General features: G+C 36.8%; 1 protein-coding gene across 1 annotated transcript in view; it reads right to left on the bottom strand.

The window, feature by feature from the left end:
- syt6b (synaptotagmin VIb) overlaps positions 1-10,631 on the bottom strand; it is a 49,670-nt gene extending 39,039 nt beyond the window's left edge. The window contains exon 1 of the mRNA XM_051911779.1: positions 10,236-10,631. Within this exon, the coding sequence (XP_051767739.1) occupies positions 10,236-10,395 (160 nt within the window). The 5' untranslated portion in view covers positions 10,396-10,631. The remainder of the gene's footprint in view (positions 1-10,235) is intronic.
- Positions 10,632-20,280: the final 9,649 nt, after the last annotated feature.

Genomic DNA, 20,280 nt, shown 5'->3' with positions numbered 1-20,280 from the left:
AGCTCATTTGCATTTAAAGGAACACGCACAAAAACAGAGCGTTTCTGCTCACCCTCAAAAAGTGACAAATTTAACATGCTATAAAAAATGATCTATGGGGTATTTTGAGCTTAAACTTCACATTCACACTCTGGGGATATCAGGGACTTATTTTACATCTTGTAAAAGTGGCATTATATGACCCCTTAAGTATTTCACTCATACTGAATGTAGGCTCAAAGATGCACTAGTCCTCAACAGCTAAGAGACATGGCATGAAAATAAGAAACAATTTTCTAAAATCAAAATAAAACTGAACAACTCAAAACTGCAATAAATCAAGGTCGACACGACAACCTTTTAAACGTCTACAAACACTCAAGTCTCAGTTAAGCTCAAGTGCATAAGTAAACATTCAAAATGGTCTCTTCAATATAACAATAAATAAAAAAATGCTAAGTAAAATTAACTAGCCAATGTCCACTTGCACTGGACGTGCCGTTTCGGCCTCATCACCGGCTGCAGTCATGTCCTTATCTTATAAATCAAACACCTGCGATTCAACAACTATCTGCTAATGCACTCGTATTCACGTAAAGTATACCTTGACAAGTTTGGGTGAATAAAGATATAGTACCTTCACTGCCCTGTAGATGGCGATATCACTTCTTTATAGCAGAAATAAACTGCTGCAGAAAAAGTTAGGTGCCATGCAAAATGTAACGCATTACTCATCACAAATGTATTGGATTAAAGAGTTAAAAATGTAGACAAATACAGAGTAAAAGTTGCTAATATCTTTGATACTCAGTAAAATTACTTATATATGCCTACTTTACACTACTGGAATAAGCTTTGTGCAAGTGAGCGTTCTTAAGTCCAATAAAGAAAAATGACAAAGTAGGTGATTTTGCCTGTGCCTAGTCTACACCTGTTCAGTAATTAACAAGGCCTATAAAGATATGGTCACAAATTAGCTTGGCACACAACACTGGGATTTGCTAAATTATTTAATCAGACCTCACAGGGCTTCACCAGCACACAGGAATTCCCCATTGGGTTACTGAAAATCAACTCCCCCCGTAGAGGTTTTACACACACACACAGCCACACAAAACTCCATCTCTATCTTGTTCCTTCTTCAGCAGGGAGGAGAATACATAGAGTGTGTATGCTATTTTCCCTGCTGGTCTGATGTCTACTTTCAGTTTTATTTATTCATGGCCACATAATGCGGCAGCTGCAGTAGTAAGTCTAGAATGAGCGGCTGGCTCACTGCAGTGGAGCTTAGTGTGTTAAACTACTGTTTAGTGGCTAATAGTAATGTTCTGCTCAATGAAACAGGAGGAGAGGTGCTACTCTGTAATGCAACCGCCATTCTGCATGGTTTCTCTTCATCTTTTTCAACTATAGTGGAAAGAAATGAGGTCCCCCCTCCACATGCCCTCTATTGCTCAACCATTATACTCAGTCATATCCCTCTCGTCATGTTGGAAAGGAAATGTAATTGATTTAACCTTGAGGGCTTCTATACAATAGAAATGGGGTGAGAAAGATGGTCATCCCTAACATACGCCATCATCATGTGCTTGAGTGGCATTATATTGACTTTGACCATCTTAAATTCTCCTTCCTCAGCACTCTTTTTATACATGCCGGTCAATAAACTTGTAATGCTCGTTTACAATGAGAATTAATGATGGCTTCAGTGTTTACACTTTGATTCTGACCAAGTATGTGGGCATAGGCATAACCAGATTAAGTTTTATAAATATTTTCATTTACAAGTCATAACTGAAATGTAAGTGATTTAGATTTTTTTTAGGTCAGTGGATAAATGCATGGAACTGTAGGTAAATATCAAGCATGAGCTGTTAGTCTAGTGGTAGCATTATAATTTTTTGTTTTAATGATATAAGTTTAATATAATAATGAATAAAGGTGGCAAATGCAATCCAATAATCGCCCTTTCAAATTTTAATAGTCCCACTGCTATTGTGCTAAAAATGCTACTTAAAGGGTTAGTTTACCCAAAAATAAAAATTCTGTCATTAATTACTCACCCTCATATCGTTCTGAACCCATAAGACCTTTGTTCATCTTCGGTACACAAATTAAGATATTTTTGATAAAATCTGATGGCTCAGTGAGGCCTCCATTGACAAATGCCCAGAAAGCTACTAAAGACATATTTAAAACAGTTCATGTGACTACAGTGGTTCAACCTTAATGTTATGAAGCGACGAGAATAGTTTTTGTGCACCAAAAAAACAAAATAATTACTTTATTCAACAATATCTAGTGCTGGGCGATTTCGAAACACTGCTTTATTAAGCTTCGGAGCTTTACAAATCTTTTGTTTTGAATCAGTGGTTCGGAGCGTGTATCAAACTACCAAAGTCACGCAAACCATAGAAATTTCGAAACGTTTCGAAACACTTATGATGTAACAATGCCTTGTTTACTGAAATCACATGACTTTGGCAGTTTGATATGCGCTCCGAACCACTGATTCAAAACAAAAGATTCGTAAAGCTTTGAAGCTTCATGAAGCATTGTTTTGAAATCGATATTGTTGAATAAAGTCATTATTTTGGATTTTTTTTGCCGCACAAAAAGTATTCTCGTCACTTCGTAATATTAATGTTAAACCACTGTAGTCACATGAACTGTTTTAAATGTGTCTTTTGTACCTTTCTCATTGTAGATTCACTCTCAATTTATAGCTAAACTGACTTTGTTTCATAACTGATGAATTTTGCAACATTGACACATTGCTATTGAACTGAATTGATTCAGCATTGAACTGACTCAAGCTGAATAACAACACTATTGTCTTCTGTAGAGCTGCTTTTAGCTGAAATTAACTAATTTCATTATTGATGAACTTTAGACAGAAACTAAACTGAATCAACACTGAACTTACTTGAGCTGCAGAGCTGCTTTACAGAACTTTATTAATGTAAAGCTGCTTTGAAACAATCTGTATTGTATAAAGCACTATATAAATAAAGGTGACTTGACTGGCGTTATTGCGATGACACTAAATATTAGTGCAGAGGAGTTTTTGCACTGTGTTTTGTCTGCATCTGCAAAAGAATACACATGCGAGAACCAAATGATGCTTCGGTCTCTAACGACCACGCAAAACATTAAAAATGACAAATTACATTCCTTTGTAGTCCATTACACGGATGGCACAAAGTGTTTTTATAAGAGCATAAAGTGTCGTGCAGGCTTGAAAGCATCCAGGCCCGTGTACACATTCTTTGAGTCAAAGTGAAATATATAAAGATACTTTGAACCGTGGGGGGCAAAACCTGAATTATTAAACAAACAGCTTTTTTGTTTCGTTTAGATCTGACATCTTTGAAATATTCATTCATGAGAAAACTGAGGCATGACTTCAACACAAGCAACCCATGAATTCCTAATAGAAAATGACGCTCTTTACTACAGTGCAGCTGCAGTAACACATGCTCTTTCACGTCAAGAGATCTATTCGAGAGGGATGTTGGACAATTGCTTCAGATAATTAGCAACAAACTGCAGAGCGTTGATCAGTGCCTCCTCTGTTACGTTCCCAGTCCTGCTCTATCGTGTTGGGTTTTGGCATTGCACGAGTGCTGCACCACCTGGCTCTCCTGATGCATGACCTTTGCTTTTTGGCAGGCTGGGTGCAGCTCTCGCCATGGGGTTGCGGAGGCCAGCGGTAGTCCTTCATTCATCTAGTATTACTGCCTGTGGACTGCAAGTTCCAGAACCTCCCTCCACTCCTAGTCAAGTCAGCGGGCATCTCCCTTCACACACTCAGCGCTTCCTTCCTAATTAGAGCTCAATCATTATGACTTTATGACATTATAATCTTTTTTTTTTTTTTTTTGTTCTTTTGTAGTAGAGAGCATTGGTTTTGGGATTTTTGGACATCAAGTGGCAACTCAAAGCAGTACCAAGTCTAATGGAGGCTGGGACATTTTCTATTGTCTTGTTCAGTTTACATTATGGTTTTCCATGTTTTTTAGGCTGTCCGTGTTGGAAGCTGACTAATTTGGCTAGCTTCTGAGTGTTAAAATATGATCGCATTGGACACATGGTTTAGACATCGGCTTATTTCTTTTAGGATTACTTATTTTGATATGCTAAAAATGCACAATTATATTATTATAATTTATATTTTTATAATAATAAAATACAAAGTGCAAAATATTTAAATACTATTTAATACAATTTTTATATAATTTATTTATATAATTAGTATTTAAATTATAGTATTTAATTATATAAACATTTGTATTACAATTTTTATAATATTACATATAATTAAAATCTTTATAAATATGTATTTATATAAATTCTCTTACATTACATCTGTGCCCTTACAGAAAAAAAAAGGGAATGTACTGCAAAATATAATGCGATATATTACATAATACATTTCCATATTTGGGAAACTAGTGCTTATATTTTTTAATATACTGCAATATATGCATTGACCATGTATGGCTATATATTGATACATATAAAATATTTATAAATGAAGAAAAAAATAGCATTACATAAAGTTTTATCCTTTATTGTATACATATATTGCACATACATGTTCCCATATAAATGTGAATGTATTGTACACACACATATATATATATACACATTCATGGAATGAGTTACAATCAGTGGTTACAACAGACTTCTAGTTCCCAGCATGCTTTGCTTCTGACTGTTAAAGGAGAGTAAATGTTAAAATTAAGTGCTATTTCATGTGTTTTGCTCAATATTGATATAGGGCGAGATCTGTTAGTGTTTAAAGTTCTATTATTTTGGAATTTAAAAGGTTTTCTGGTGTGTGTGAGTTTTTGTGCTGAAGAGTAGAGCCTATGGTTAGGTTTATGACTGGCTGAACACCATTAAGACTATAATAACTTTATTTAAAAAATAACAGTTGTGCACGCTATAGCACAGTGATAGTCTCTTTGGTAGAAACTTTAGTACATGCAGGTGTGCTTTTGTTAACTAACTTGAAAATATGTAACATTTAAAATGTAAATAATTATAAAATATAAGAAATGTGTTACATAATATATTTTACCATATATGTGTTTATACTGCATGAGTAAATATATCTGCAATATATTATGCATGCAGTACCATATCTGATCACATATAAATCTATATATTATGAAGTATATTGCTGAATTTAAAATGACATACATTATGATATATTAATAAATATATTATCACATATTTTTCAAAATATGAAAAGCGGCAATTCCTTATGTATTATTCAATATATATATATAGTTACGCAATATATTTTTCTGTATATTTTCAAATATACTGTTAAATCATGTAATATATTGATCATTTATATATAGGGAAATATATTTTTTTTCCATAAGGGCACCAGTTGAGAACTACTTGTAATAAGTAACAATATCACATGTCAAATATAGGCAAGTTAGCATTATATTACAGGCTCTATATATATATGCCCTCCAGATTCCAGTTCCATGTTGGTGCTTCTTCTCTTCAGTTCACTCCACTCATTTTCTTTAGGGTTCAGGTCAGGGGACTGGGATGGCCATGGCAGAAGCTTCATTTTGTGCTCAGAGACACAATTTTGTGTTTGTTTTGGATCATTGTCCTGATGGAAGATCCAACCACGGCCCATTATAAGATTTCTAGCAGACGCAGTCAGGTTTTGATTTTTATCTTTTAGTATTTGATAGAATCCATGATACCATGTATCTGAACAAGATGTCCAGGACCTCCAGCAGAAAAATAGGTCCACACCATTAAAGATCCAGCAGTATATTTAACCGTGGGCATGGGGTACTTTTTATCCATGTGTGCACCAAACCCATCTGGTGGGTTTGCTGCCAAAAAGCTTTTTTTTAGTTTCATCTGACCATAGAAGCCGGTCCCGTTTGAAGTTTCAGTCATGTCTGACAGCTGAATATGCTGGAGATTGTTTCTGGATGAGAGCAGAGGATTTTTCTTGAAACTCTCCCGAACAACTTGTGGGGATGTAGGTGCTGTTTGGTGATTTTTTTAGGCTTTCTGAGACTCAAGACTCAACTATCCTTGGAGAGTCTTTGTCCACTCAAACTTTCCTTTTCACCGCGGATTAGGACGATTTAGATACACGTCCTCTTCCAGGCAGATTTGTAACATCTTTAGTTGATTGGAACTTCTTAATTATTGCCCTGATAGTGGAAATGGGGATTTTCAATGCTTTAGCTATTTTCTTACAGCCACTTTCTATTTTGTGAAGCTCAACAATCTTTTTCTGCACATCAGAACTATATTCTTTGGTTTTACTCATTGTTATGAATGATTAAGGGAATTTGGCCTTTGTGTTTCCTCATGTTTGTACATGTTTGAACAGGAAGTCATGGCTGGACAATCACATGCTCCTAGTCACCGTAGTGTGCTAAAACATTTAAATATGACTGGAAATATACTTCAGAGATATTTTACTCATAAGAATTTCTAGGGGTGCCAATAATTGTGGCCAACATGTATTGGAGAAAAACATTTATTTCATAATGTGAGTTTCCCCCCACTTTCAATTGTTTTACTTCGATGAAAGGTCATATTTACTAAAGGTGCCAATAGTTGTGGAGGGCACTGTGTATATGTATATGTGTGTGTATATATATATATATATATATACACACACACTGAACAAAATTATAAACGCAACACTTTTGTTTTTGCCCCCATTTTTCATGAGCTGAACTCAAAGATCTAAGACTTTTTCTATGTACACAAAAGGCCTATTTCTCTCAAATATTGTTCACAAATCTGTCTTAAATCTGTGTTAGTGAGCACTTCTCCTTTGCCGATATAATCCATGCACCTCACAGGTGTGGCATATCAAGATGCTGAATATGGCTGTCAATAGATTAATTTTTTTTTAATCGCACACCCTTAATCGCGATTAATCGCACACATATCGTGAAATTAAGCATACACCATTTACCTTGTTTAACACGTCCATTTTGCCATCATTGCCTTTATCCAGCAAAGTAAACCATCAGATTGAAGTGTGATTTTCACAAAACTGTATTTTTCAGCTTTTTTCAAGGTAAATTTAGATGTCTTTCCAAAGAAGGACACTTGCAGACTCCAGGACACCAAATAACCAAATCACAGCAAAAAAGAAAAAAAAGAAGTTTCAGAATTCACAGTGTATAATATGTGCAACAACAAAGAGCTTGTTTACATTTTAGACAAGTCATGTTGCAATACTGAACAGGACCACATGGACATGCCAAAAAAACCTAAACCAACCGCCTTGACCTGCATATTATACTAAAGTACACAGCAACATACACAGGACAAATCCAAACATTATCCTGAATGTGTGTGAAAACAACATGAATGTACTGAAATGTGAATGTTCTGAAACTCTCTGTGTGCATAAATACAATGTGCGATCAGTGCGTCGAGAGAGCTCACACATGATTTGTTTGCGCATCAATATAACAGACTCACGCGTGCTTCTGTACGTCACCGCAATCGTCTTTACTTTGATTGCAATCCTCATCCATCAAAACTTTCATAGCAAGAAGCTGGTTTGCTTTATCCAGCTGAGAAACATAGTTTTCATATCATCTGGCCATGCAGCGGTGGGATGTTTCGTGTTAAGGATTTTGATGCGTTAAAGATTTTGAATTAATCGCATGCGTTAACGCGTTAACGTTGACAGCCCTAATATATATATATATATATATATATATATATATATATATATATATCAGTGGCAAGCAGTAACTTTTTAACCGGGTATGCTGGGTGGTGCGTCATGTAAAAAAATGTGGCCGATGCAGTTACGTTGAATGGGTTTATAGCTAATATGCGAGACACTCGCGTTCTCAGTGTTATGGGGCGTTCACACCAGACGCGACTTGCGCAAATAAATCGCGCTATTCGCGAGTAGTTGGACGCTTGTACATTTTGAGTTTACTTGCTTTATTCGCTCTTGAAATTCACCAAAGAGTTAGATTTTTCAAATCGCGCGAATCACGCGTTACGCGCGTCAAACGCCCGAAATGCTCAATTTGCGCAAATCACACCCAGGATGTCTATCGCGTCTTTGCATTGACTTAACATGTAAATACTTCATTCGCAACTGGTGTGAATGAATTGAGCGTTTCAGGCATTTGACGCACGTAACGTGTGATTCGCGATGATTTTTTTCTTGAATATTCGCGCCGTGAATCAGAAGCTTGCTCTAGTAGTGACGTGATTACGACGTAGCAAGCGGAGGCAGAAATCCGAAACAACAAATGGAGGACAAAATCATCGTCGCTGTATGTGGATACCCGGAGCTGTACGATACATCTTTGTACTTTTATAGAAACAGGAATAAAAATTTTCCGTATTTTACAATTACTTTCCTGCTGACAAGTTGATGTGTTTATTCAGAGGAAGTGTGCAGAAGAAGTGGAAGAGTCTGAGGGACAGAAGCCCCTCCCATGACCCGAATTCACGTCTGTTGTGAAGTGAATTTCACGCGCGAATGAAGCGAGTAAACTCAAAATGTTCAAGCGTCCAATTTGCACCAATCGCATCTGGTGTGAACGCCCCATAAAAGCTTTTGTGATGTTTGAGTCGACGAAGGCGCGAAATGCGAAAGGTGCGTTTGCAAAACATGCTGTATTTTTGTAATCCACTAGGTGCCGCTAGTGTCACACAAACAACATACTTCACCTTTAAACGTATCAGTTTATCAGATCTAAATCAGAAACGACAAATAAAACACGCCATTGCATCAATTTAAATTGTAGAAGTATTTTTTAAACTAATAATTAAAAATAAGTATAACATAATAAGTATTAGCAGCCTATTATAAATAAAAAATAAAATGTAATTATAATAAATATAAGTAGGCTATAATAAATAAAAATATCAGTATTCTTTAAAAAATAAGTTGAAATTGTGCAAACTAATGACTTTTAACAAACGCACAGATTATCGATTAACATCCTCTGATCTAGTTACAGTAGAACTGTCTTAAACAAGTTTTGACAAGTTTTCATAAAAAAATTCTCGATGGAGAAAATGAAATACTATGAAAATAGTTTTAGTTATGATTTTTCCCCCCCATTTGGTTAAGTCTAGTTAGTTTTGTATCAAATACAATGTGATTTTTGGTGATCGAGATCTGGCAGCAGCTCATTTTTTCCTCTTGGGCAAAATATCAGCTCACAGCTTATCCTGCCCATGAAAACTCCCATAGGCCAGCAAACCAATGAGAACGCGGGACAATGATGACGTTTCATAACAAAAGCGCGAAGGCGCAAAAGCTGCTGAAGATCAGCTTACCCAGAAGTCTCTGTAACTGGCAGATTTAAAGAAAATTACCATCGTTTGGTAAATAAATAAAGTACGGAGAGTTACATACAAATTTCCAATCATGTAGGCTTTATGGTACACCTCAAACAAGGGATTTAATAGTAATTTATAATGTTAATATTAGTTGCCAAGTCCACGAATGGCTTGGGTATGCAGAGCATTCGCAGCTTATATGGACCGCACACCACTGATAACACACAGTGGCATTCACTATCCTTGTGGTCGGGGACATAATGCAGGTCAGGGCCTGCAGTGTTTTATTTGATTTCTCCTGTGACAGAAACTCAGAGTGACAATCAGATTCTGTGTCTTCCTCCATGGCAGTTTGCCAGATATGGAATTCATCATAATTTGTATTGCTTTAGACATTCCTTTCACCTGCCAACTCTGAGATATCACAGCTCCTTCGATCTTGTGTCCAAAATTCAATTTCATGTCAATTTTACCTTGTGTGACTGCCGTGAACCTGTAGTCTGAAGCGGTGCGTTGTAAGACACTTGCATCCATCTTCCTATGAAGCACATCAATGAAATTTCTCCAACCGAAGCTTAATTGTGCACTTGTCATTAGACAGGAAAAAAGGAGGTGCCACAGTTACAAATGATCTAAATCACCAATGACTAGCAACCTTAATTTACTGGAGAACAACATCAAACACAAGCAGGCTCATTAGTCAAATAAAAAAGTGGCAGGTAACTAATGGCAATTCATTATTTATACAGAACTTACTTTCAAAAGTCTGTTTAATCGGGCAGAAAGTGGGCATATCTAAAAGGTCACGATCCTTTGAAGTCCTACCTCACGCTCACGCATATACGCAGATAAACATAAGTGCGTCCCCCACCCACATCGCCCCCAACAAACACGCTTCCCATCAAACACTGCAGGAAACTTACCTGCGCTGGAGATGTTGGGGTTTCCGTTGGTCAGAAGCACAAGGAAATCCTGACAGGTTTCCGAATCTAGGAGAGGGCTGTCATCCAGGCAGAGGTCAACGATAAGGGCCACTGCCTTCTCACAGAACATGTCCTGGTCCTCAGTGGCGATAGCACTCATTCTGTGAGCCCAAATCCCAACTGTTTTGTCCTTTTAGCATCTAGAATGGAGACAAACAGTGATCGTAGCACTTCAAAAATAGATGTAACTACTTCTAAGTCCCTCTCTGCTACTCTTGGATGTATGTGGGCGAATGGTTGTGTGGGAAAGGGGACTTAATGAAGCAGTAGTAACCCCGGGTGCTCAGGGAACCAAAATGCTGCATCACATTATGTCTAGATCTTCCTCTCAGCTACTGTTCAGGTTTTTGGAGATTTTTGTCCCTAAGCCAGTTTTTGTCCACTCCCCTCTCCTTGTTCCTCCCTTCTCTTGTCATTCTTACATCGGATAGGGAAAAGGAGAGCTCCTCCTCCCTTCCACCGCTCCTCTCCATTTATTGACCCTGAATTTGCTAGAGGCTTTTTGTTATAGACTACATTCCCCAGCGTTCAAAATTTCTATTATTTAGTTTGATGGAGCGTCTGCACTCTCCTCTCATGTTCTTGTGAAGGTTTTCCTTGATGTTACTGCCTTGTTGTGGGATCTGAATGTTTTCCAGTAGCTATTGATCATCTGATGAGGCATTTTTTGTTGAGTAATGGTAAGCAAAATCCCATTTCTTAGGCCCATGCACTCTATTAATATCACAAAACACGTGTAAATGTCTCTTTTTCTTACACTATTAATATAATATCATGGTCAGTAGTGCATTTCTGTTTCAGGCAGATATATATCTGTAATGTTGGCAATTAAGTCACACATCTTTTTTACACATTTAATATTTAACTTACATATTCCATATTTAATGCACATTTAATATTTATATGTAATGTGTAAGTCTTGTATCTCAGGGTCTAAAAATATTGACAATCATTGTCTGTTAAATTACGTAATGAGAGTAGTTGTAGAATAATTCTTATTATTATATTTATATTTATATTTTTTCTGTATTATAGAGTGCATGTGTGTATATTACTGGTGTAACCAAAAAAAAAAGAAAGGAAAAAATATTATAATATTCCTCTAGTTTATGATTTATCATATAATCAATCATATTCTCTTGTTTACTGACTAGACATATCTAGACAATGCAGAAATAGTTGTAATTATACAACACTTATATTATACTCATATGCTCACCAGTCCTGCATTTGAAATATATAGTATTAATATAATATATAATATATAATATAATAGTATTCATATCTTAAAACTTTTGAACAATGTATTGTGTACTTATATAGTTTTATATATGACCTTCACTGGTCATTCAAGACATTAGGAGCTTTTATTCTGAGGACTGATTCTTGAATTCCTAATAGATAGTTTGTGGATGTTAGAAGAACATTCAGCTGCACTTCAAAACCGTAGGCTATCTCAGTTCTTAGAGAAGACGAGATGTGTAGTAAAAATCTGCCTTTATTAAAAATTTACCGAGAGAGTAGAAGGAAGAGTGTAGCAAGGACATGGCCTCACTGCTGCTCTGCCTAAAACTTTTATGTTTCCATCTACAAAGCCTTTCTTTGCGCATAAAGAACCTGAAGTGTTTGTGTTACTAAGAGAGTGCTGAATTGAGAATACATTAAAGAGAGTTTGCCTCTCTCATTCAAAGTCAGTGCATTCAGTTGAAAATCTCTATAGGTTGTCACCAAGGATGAGTACTGTTCAAGGAACTATAAAGGCTAAACCATATTGTGGCTCCATGAAATATGACCTGATCTCACAGTGTTCCTGTGCAAGCACAAAAGCTTTTGTTCCTTCATGTCTTTATTGAGAGGTACAAATTCATAATTGGTATTTTTGCTATCTATACATTTGGCACTATGACTACAATTTTCAAAATAAAGAGAAATGGAAAATGAGAGGGAAATGTTTGAATAGCTTTTTTATGTAGATTGAAATCCTGGAAATGGATTGAAAAATCCTCATCATCAAATGATTTTGCTTGATCTATACTCTTAAAAATAAAGATTCCATATAGCAGGGTTTTTCAAACTTTTTTATGCTATGAACCTCCACATATAAACTTCTAAATATTGCAAGGAACCCCCTTAATTTTAAAGACAGCTACATATTTTCTTGTATAAAGACCCAATACTGTGAAAATCAATATGCAGTATATGTAAAATATTATCTGGTAATTAACTTGTATATGGGTCAATGATGTGACAGGTAATTTTTTTGTCCAAAGGCCTTAATAATAATAATAATAAACAAAAATATGACATCCAAAGTATGTAAGGTAGTACAACTACATCTCTTTTATTGAATCCAAAAGGTTTTAATTATATTTTCCTATATATAAAGGTATTTTAAAGATTTTGAAGTGTCAAAAGGTCATTTGGTTTAACCGTCCAAAGGCCAATACAGCCATTTCATTTGTGATTAAAACATCTTAAAATGTAAAAAATGTATATATTTTTTATTCTGGCATGATTTTATAACATCATATATCAACATAGTGCAAAATGCTATTAAAATTATGTGTAGAAGTCATTGCTTTGTTATGAGAAAGAATGTCATTTGGAGTAACCAATATAAAGGGACCATTTTGGATCAAGTCATGCGGTCAGTATCATGTGACAGGATGTGACATCATTCAGACACCTGCAAAGGACCACATGGTCGTGAAGCAAAGTAACTAACTCTCTTTTAACTATTTGAAAACTTCATGTTTTCTCTTGCTCATACGCATGTCCCGAAACATCAGGTCATTCGGTACAACCGCTATAAAACATGGAAAATGTTGTAATATTTTAAAAACTTGTACTAAATATAAAATGTTTGATTGTCCTTTTGCTAGCTAGCTAGATATCAGAGTGTTGGCATTGTTTGAAAATATCGTAATTTGGTATAACCAAAAGTGACATTCGGTAAAACCGAAATCTTGGTTAAACCGAATGACTTTTTTGGTGACAAATCTTGTAAAAAATGACAAAAGCAGTGTTTAAACTTATGTAATTGATTATAAAACCCACATAATCTTATTGTTAAAACTTCAAAATGAATTATATCCATTATGTTTTTTTTAGTTTTTTTTTACACTTTTAAAAACTTTATTCTTCGATGACCCATATAAGCTCTAATAAGTTGACACTATTTATTTTAACGTTTTAATACCTACTTCTTTAGAAAACCAGCTACTGTTGCTGTTAGTCTCCATGCAGTCAAAAATATTTTTTGATAGGATGAGAGTTATTTGAAAAGAACTATTTAAGAACCTTTATTTTTGAGGGTGTGATGTGATTCATGGCTCCACAATTATCTCATTTGCCTATTTCCTCCTCCAAACTTAACTGAATCAAACACATCTACGGAAATGAGGAAAAGCAATAACACAGTCAAACAATCACAGGCAGAGTGTAAAAACTTTAAAGGGGAAAAAAAACAAACAGAATGCTTGTTCCTGCTCATATTCTTTAATAGGGAGCATCTGCTTGGAACAGGCTTATCGGCTCCTTCCGTGGAGGCCTAGAACACAGATGAATATTTCATATGCAAACAGTGTGGGGCCTCAGCTGCAACCTGTGAGTCTCTTTCAAGAGAATCTAGAGACACATAGAGACCATGGAGAAAAACAGCCGGTCTCTGGAGAACTCGTTTCAGCTATTCCATTCTGTATGAGATGCTCTGAAACGTGATTATTTTGAGAGGTGAAAATCACCTCTGAAACGCACAGCTGGAGTTATAACACTTTTTTTTTTTTTTTCAGTTGAACCATCAAATCTTAAGTATTTAGAGATTCTGCCAACAAGGAGTTCAAATGTTACACAGAAATCTTATTAAAGAATAATATCTGACAATAGTACAGAAGTTTATACATACTTCTTACTGGCAGAATATAGGAATTTATGTACTGCTTCAAATACTGTACATAAATTTATTAAATTCTAATAATAATTTCTCAAATGTGCTGGGATCTGATTCTGCACTGAGAATCAGGATTAATTTATTCTTGCAAATAGCCATCCTTAACTGCTTGATCCCATAGGTTTGACTTTGATTGACCCTGGCTTAGATTTATTGTATTTGCTCCACGCTTGCACGACTGGGACATCACGATTAATATCCATCCTGATGCACTAAATCAGTATGCATGGATTTTCATTCAAACAAGAAGTAATCCGTATTTTCCCATGCACATCCAGATTGTTGAATCACCTGTGGGATTTACATTAGATGAACATAGCAGGTTAGGTCAGTAATGTAGTACGTGGGCTGTTTTAATTTTTCAGTGGTTTCTGCCAAAGATAATTTCACAGCTTTCTAATGGTACTATAACTGTGCTGGCAAAATCTGCAAACTTTGCAATCCTATAATGTATCTTAACTCAAGAGAAATTGAGGTACAGTAGCTGATCAGAAACGAAAGTAGACTTATAGTCCATGTTCATGCAGTTTTTCTGCTCTTCGTTTTATTATAATTTGGTTTTATTAATCTTCCCTTCCAAAACTAAATTCATCTCTCTGCTCGTGTTAGGGTGGCTGAACAGTTGGGATGCTAATAAGGTGCAAATTCCGAAGGAGGGCAATGCATGTGTAACCTTCTCCAGATTCAAAGATGCTATATTGACGCAGTTCAATGCACCCACTAAGCACCAGTGTTAAAGGGATTTCACCCAAAAATGAACACTCTCTCATCATTTAATCACACTTGTGTCATTCAAAAGCTGTACACTCTAAAAATGCTGGGTTGTTTCAACCCATTTGGGTGAAATATGGATAAACCCAACCTTTGGTTTTAAATTTTAAATTCATTTTTAAACTCAGCGGTTGGGTTTGTCCATATTTGACCCAAACATGGGTTGAAACAACCCAGCACTTTTGTTTTTGAGAATGTAGGATGTTATTCTTCTGCAGACGTTTATCAGAATGTCTATGCTCCTTTCTTCCATACAATGTAAGTGATTGGGGACTGTCAAAATTGTTCTTTCTTCTATCAAACACATAAGGAGATATTTTGAAGAATATTTGTAACCAACAGTTGATGGGCCTCATTGACTTCCATAGTATTTTTATGGAAGTCAGTGGGTTCCATCAACTGTTTGGTTACCCTTAATTTTCAAAATATCCTCTTTTGTGTTCAGCAGAAGAAAGAAATTCATACAGGTTTGCAACAACTTGAGGGTAAGTAAATGATGACAGAATTTTCATTTTTGGGTGAACTATCCCTTTAAGAGATTCTTCAACAATATTGACATAAATAAGTGACTAACTATAATGGAAATGTTTATTTCACATTAGTCTCCCAGAAGTCAATGTGTCACCATTATTGTGGTGATAAATATCTCTCTGCATGTGTTTGGATGTTTGCACACATGCAGTTATTATAACTCCACATATACAGCGGTTATATAACTCCAATGTACATGATCAAGTGCAGATTTACATAAATATTTACTGTCAAATATAAAGAATTTTCTGAATCTCTCATTGTGTATTCACACAAATCCCATTTTCATGCTCAGCCATCTGCAATGCTACTTATCAATGAAGAAAAATGATGCACAGAGGAATGAATGCTATAGTGTTGTGCCACGAATGGCCGTTGGCTTCAGGCCATCCAAGACTGTATAAGATGGATGTCAGTGGATGCTAGAGTTAAGTTGTGATCTACAGCCCTGGGTGTCTTGTTTCCAGATGAGAAAACAACTAATGCAGAAATGTCTCATTAGCTATCAGTCTATGTCCTGACCTGCACAACCGTGACACACCAAACAGAGATACAGAGAGGAAGATTAAAGGATAGGGTGAGGCAAGGCGGATCAGTTCGACTATAGAGGATTTCGCGGCTGTTTCATCTGTCCAGACCATCACTCTTAAATCTTTGTTAAAGTCAGTGAGCGAGGTTATACTCCCATTAGTCTGCCAATCATCACGATAGATTTACTAACACGTTCTTATGGCACTCTGGGAGAATTCACAATGCTTTGTATTAATGCAGAGACCTGAAAATTGCGTTCAAATGTTAAATCAGCCATAATAAATTCACAATTATAACTGAACAAATGTAATGACTTATAAGTCAAGCCCACTTCATAGCTGTCAATTTTTGTTTTGCACACAGGCTCTTTAGATATTCTGCATGGATTGTTTTACTGAAAGCAAATTGTTTTTATTTTTCATACTGTTGAAGGGTCTCATAGTAGTACTGGCCAGCTTTGAGGTAATGAAATTAAATATATATTAGCACCTGATGCAAAGAATGCTAATGTTGTTGGATGTAATTTCATGTGTGTTTGGAAAAAATGACTTCATTAATCTTTCTCTTGTTCCCAGATTCTGTATATATAATTAACATGTTTTAGTTAATCAGACATGTATGCTAAAGCTGAAGGTTGAATTTTTTCAGTGTTATAATACTTTAATACTTTCTCATATCCAAGCTGACAGAGAGAACTATTAGTAAACCATTGATTCCACTGAAATTGGTATATATATACACACCGATCAGGCATTACATTATGACCACCTTCCTAATATTGTGTTGGTCTCCCTTTTGCTGCCAAAACAGCCCTGACCCGTCAAGTCATGGACTCCACTAGACCCCTGAAGGTGTGCTGTGGTATCTGGCACCAAGATGTTAGCAGCAGATCCTTTAAGTCCTGTGAGTTGCGAAGTGGGGCCTCCTTGGATCGGACTTGTTTGTTCAGCGCATCCCACAGATGCTCGATTGGATTGAGATCTGGGGAATTTGGAGGCCACGCACCCGGCCATCCATGTGATGTAAAAGAAAATGTGATTCATCAGACCAGGCCACCTTCTTCCATTGCTCCGTGGTCCACTTCTGATGCTCACGTGCCCACTGTTGGCTCTTTCAGCGGTGGACAGGGGTTAGCATGGGTACCCTGACTGGTCTGCAGCTATGCAGCCCCATACGCAACAAACTGCGATGCACTGTGTATTCTGACACCTTTCTATCAGAACCAGCATTAACTTCTTGAGCAATTTGAGCTACAGTAGCTCGTCTGTTGGATAGGACCACACGGGCCAGCCTTCGCTCCCCACGAGCATCAGTGAGCCTTGGCCGCCCATGACCCTGTCGCCGGTTCACCACTGTTCCTTCCTTGGACCACTTTTGATAGATACTGACCACTGCAGACCGGGAACACCCCACAAGAGCTGCAGTTTTGGAGATGCTCTGAATGCCATCAAAATTTGGCCCTTGTCAAACTCACTCAAATCCTTATGCTTGCCAATTTTTCCTGCTTCTAACACATCAACTTTGAGGACAAAATGTACACTTGCTACCTAATATATCCACCCACTAAGAGGTGCCGTGATGGAGAGATAATCAGTGTTATTCAGTTCACCTGCCAGTGGTCATAATGTTATGCCTGATCAGTGTATACAGTGCTCAGCGTAAATGAGTATACCCTCTTTGGAAAGTAACATTTTAAACAATATCTCAATGAACACAAAAACAATTTCCAAAATGTTTAATATAACATCTGTTTAACTTATAACATGAAAGTAAGGTTAATAATATAACTTAGATTACACATTTTTCAGTTTTACTCAAATTAGGGTGATGCAAAAATGAGTACACCCCACAACAAAAACTACTACATCTAGTGCTTTGTATGGCCTCCACGATTTTTAATTCTAGGCATGGAATGAACAAGTTGCGACATTTTACAACATCTATGTTTTTCCATTCTTCAAGAATGACCTCTTTTAGAGACTGGATGCTGGATGGAGAGTGATGCTCAACTTGTCTCTTCAGAATTCCCCATAGGTGTTCGATTGGGTTCAGATCAGGAGCCACTGAATCACTTTCACCCTGTTCTTCTTCAGAAATGTGTTTAGGATCATTGTCATGTTGGAAAAGTGCACGACGACCAAGGGCACGGAGTGATGGTAGCATCTTCTCTTTCAGTATAGAGCAGTACATCTGTGAATTCATGATGCCATCAATCAGCATGGACCCTGGCAAACTCTAGGCGGGCTGTTTTGTGCCTGGGCTTTAGGAGAGGCTTCTTTCGTGGACGGCACCCATGCATGCCATTCCTCTGCAGTGTGCGGCGTATTGTGTCACGGGAAATAGTCATCCCAGTTTGGCTTTCTACTTCTTTAGATAACTGCAGTGAACTTGTGTGCCGATTTTCTTCAACCCTTCTCATCAGAAGACGCTCCTGTCGAGGTGTTAACTTCCGTGGACGACCTGGACGTCTCTGTGAGATGGTTGCAGTTCCATCTTTTTAAAATGTTTGTACCACTTTTGCTTTAGTATTCTGACTGATAAGTAAAGCTTTGCTGATCTTCTTGTAGCCTTCACCTTTCTGGTGTAAAGAAATGATTTTCTTTCTCAGGTCTTGTGACATTTCTCTTCCATGTGGTGCCATTGCTGACAGCATGAAATGGGAAGGGGTTTTAACACCCTTTTATAGTCAACTGTCTGCTGGACACCTGTGTAATGAATAATTAGACTCACCTCTGGTTGAATTCTTGTTAAATTAGACATTTGTAGTCTAAAATTTAGCTTTGCTCCAGAGACTTTCAGTGGGGTGTACTCATTTTTGCATCACCCTAATTTGAGTAAAACTGAAAATTTTGTTCTCTAAGTTATATTATTAACCTTACTTTCATGTTGTAAGTTAAACAGATGTTATATTAAACATTTTGGAAATTGTTTTTGTGTTCACTGAGATATTGTTTAAAATGTTACTTTTCAAAGGGGGGTGTACTCATTTACGCTGAGCACTGTGTATATATATATATATATATAAAACCAAAGGTAAATTGATGCAAGACTATAGTGCTGAAAAATGACACACTTCACCCTTTAAATCAATTTATTTGGAGCTTGTTTCCAAAAAGTTAGTGTACTTAAGACAGATTACTAAATTAGTTAGTCACAGACAAAAAACAAATCATTTGAGACCCTTGTATCAGACAGAAAATCTAGATCAATGCCTTTTTTTGTGTTTACTTTCATTTACAACATGAACTAAACCCTAAAAAAAAAGCCCTCACGGACATGTCATAACACCCGCGCTATGGAATCCGGCATTCATTATTCCCTCTTATTGCGATGGATGAGAGCTCTGCCGTAATGCAATCAGTCTGGAGGGGGAACCGAAATGAGAACTGTGAGCGATGGAGCTCCTGTAGGCACCTTAGAAGATGTTTAGAGACCATCATCCATTTATTCACTTTGAGACTTCTGCGTGAGGACGTGAGTGGAATGCTTGATTCTAGATCATTTCAGAAGAGTCATTTAGCTTCTCAGCAGCATATGCTACAGTATGACTAAAAATACACAGAGTTTCAATGTGGGAGGTTTCAGCAGGGCTACTGTAACTGTGAGCGACTTCACCATTGTTATCTTAGCTTCCTCTAACTGTCTGAGGAGAGATAAGAAGCTGCTGACCTCAGGTGGGGGCATTCTGGCATGTGGCCCTGTCTTAATGAGGCAAAATCCAATAGTTAGCTTTGTAATGAGCAAGGGTCAGCCTAAGAAAGACCTGTGCCTGTTGGGTAATCTATAAAGTGTTGTCCACGTGGGAGGATTGGAAATTGATTTGTGTCCGTGGTGCGCTCTGTCTAGGCGTTATCTCTATACAAAGTCGAACCTGATCGGGAAGCAGGTGGTGAAAAATGTAGCCGTCGGGTTTAGAGGTTATTTTAAATGTTAATTAGAATGGGTGGTATGTAGAAAGAGGTCCCGGATGAAGCTTAAAATAGTTTATAACGGCTCGAGAAATGATCAAGATAAGGTTTATTGCTGTGAAGTGATATAACATATGGAGAGTGGACAGAGAGTTATGCTAAAATTAACAGGGGCTACAACAGCTTTTCAAACCTTAAAGCGAGGAGCAACTGTGTGTACAGCGAGTGTTTATGTGAGTGTGGGTGGATGGGTGGCACACGTATGCTTTACATGTGCTCTGTTAACTAGAATATA

Source organism: Ctenopharyngodon idella, chromosome 11 (assembly GCF_019924925.1).
Source record: "Ctenopharyngodon idella isolate HZGC_01 chromosome 11, HZGC01, whole genome shotgun sequence".
Lineage (NCBI taxonomy): Eukaryota > Metazoa > Chordata > Actinopteri > Cypriniformes > Xenocyprididae > Ctenopharyngodon > Ctenopharyngodon idella.
This window is presented reverse-complemented; position numbering and strand designations above follow the sequence as displayed.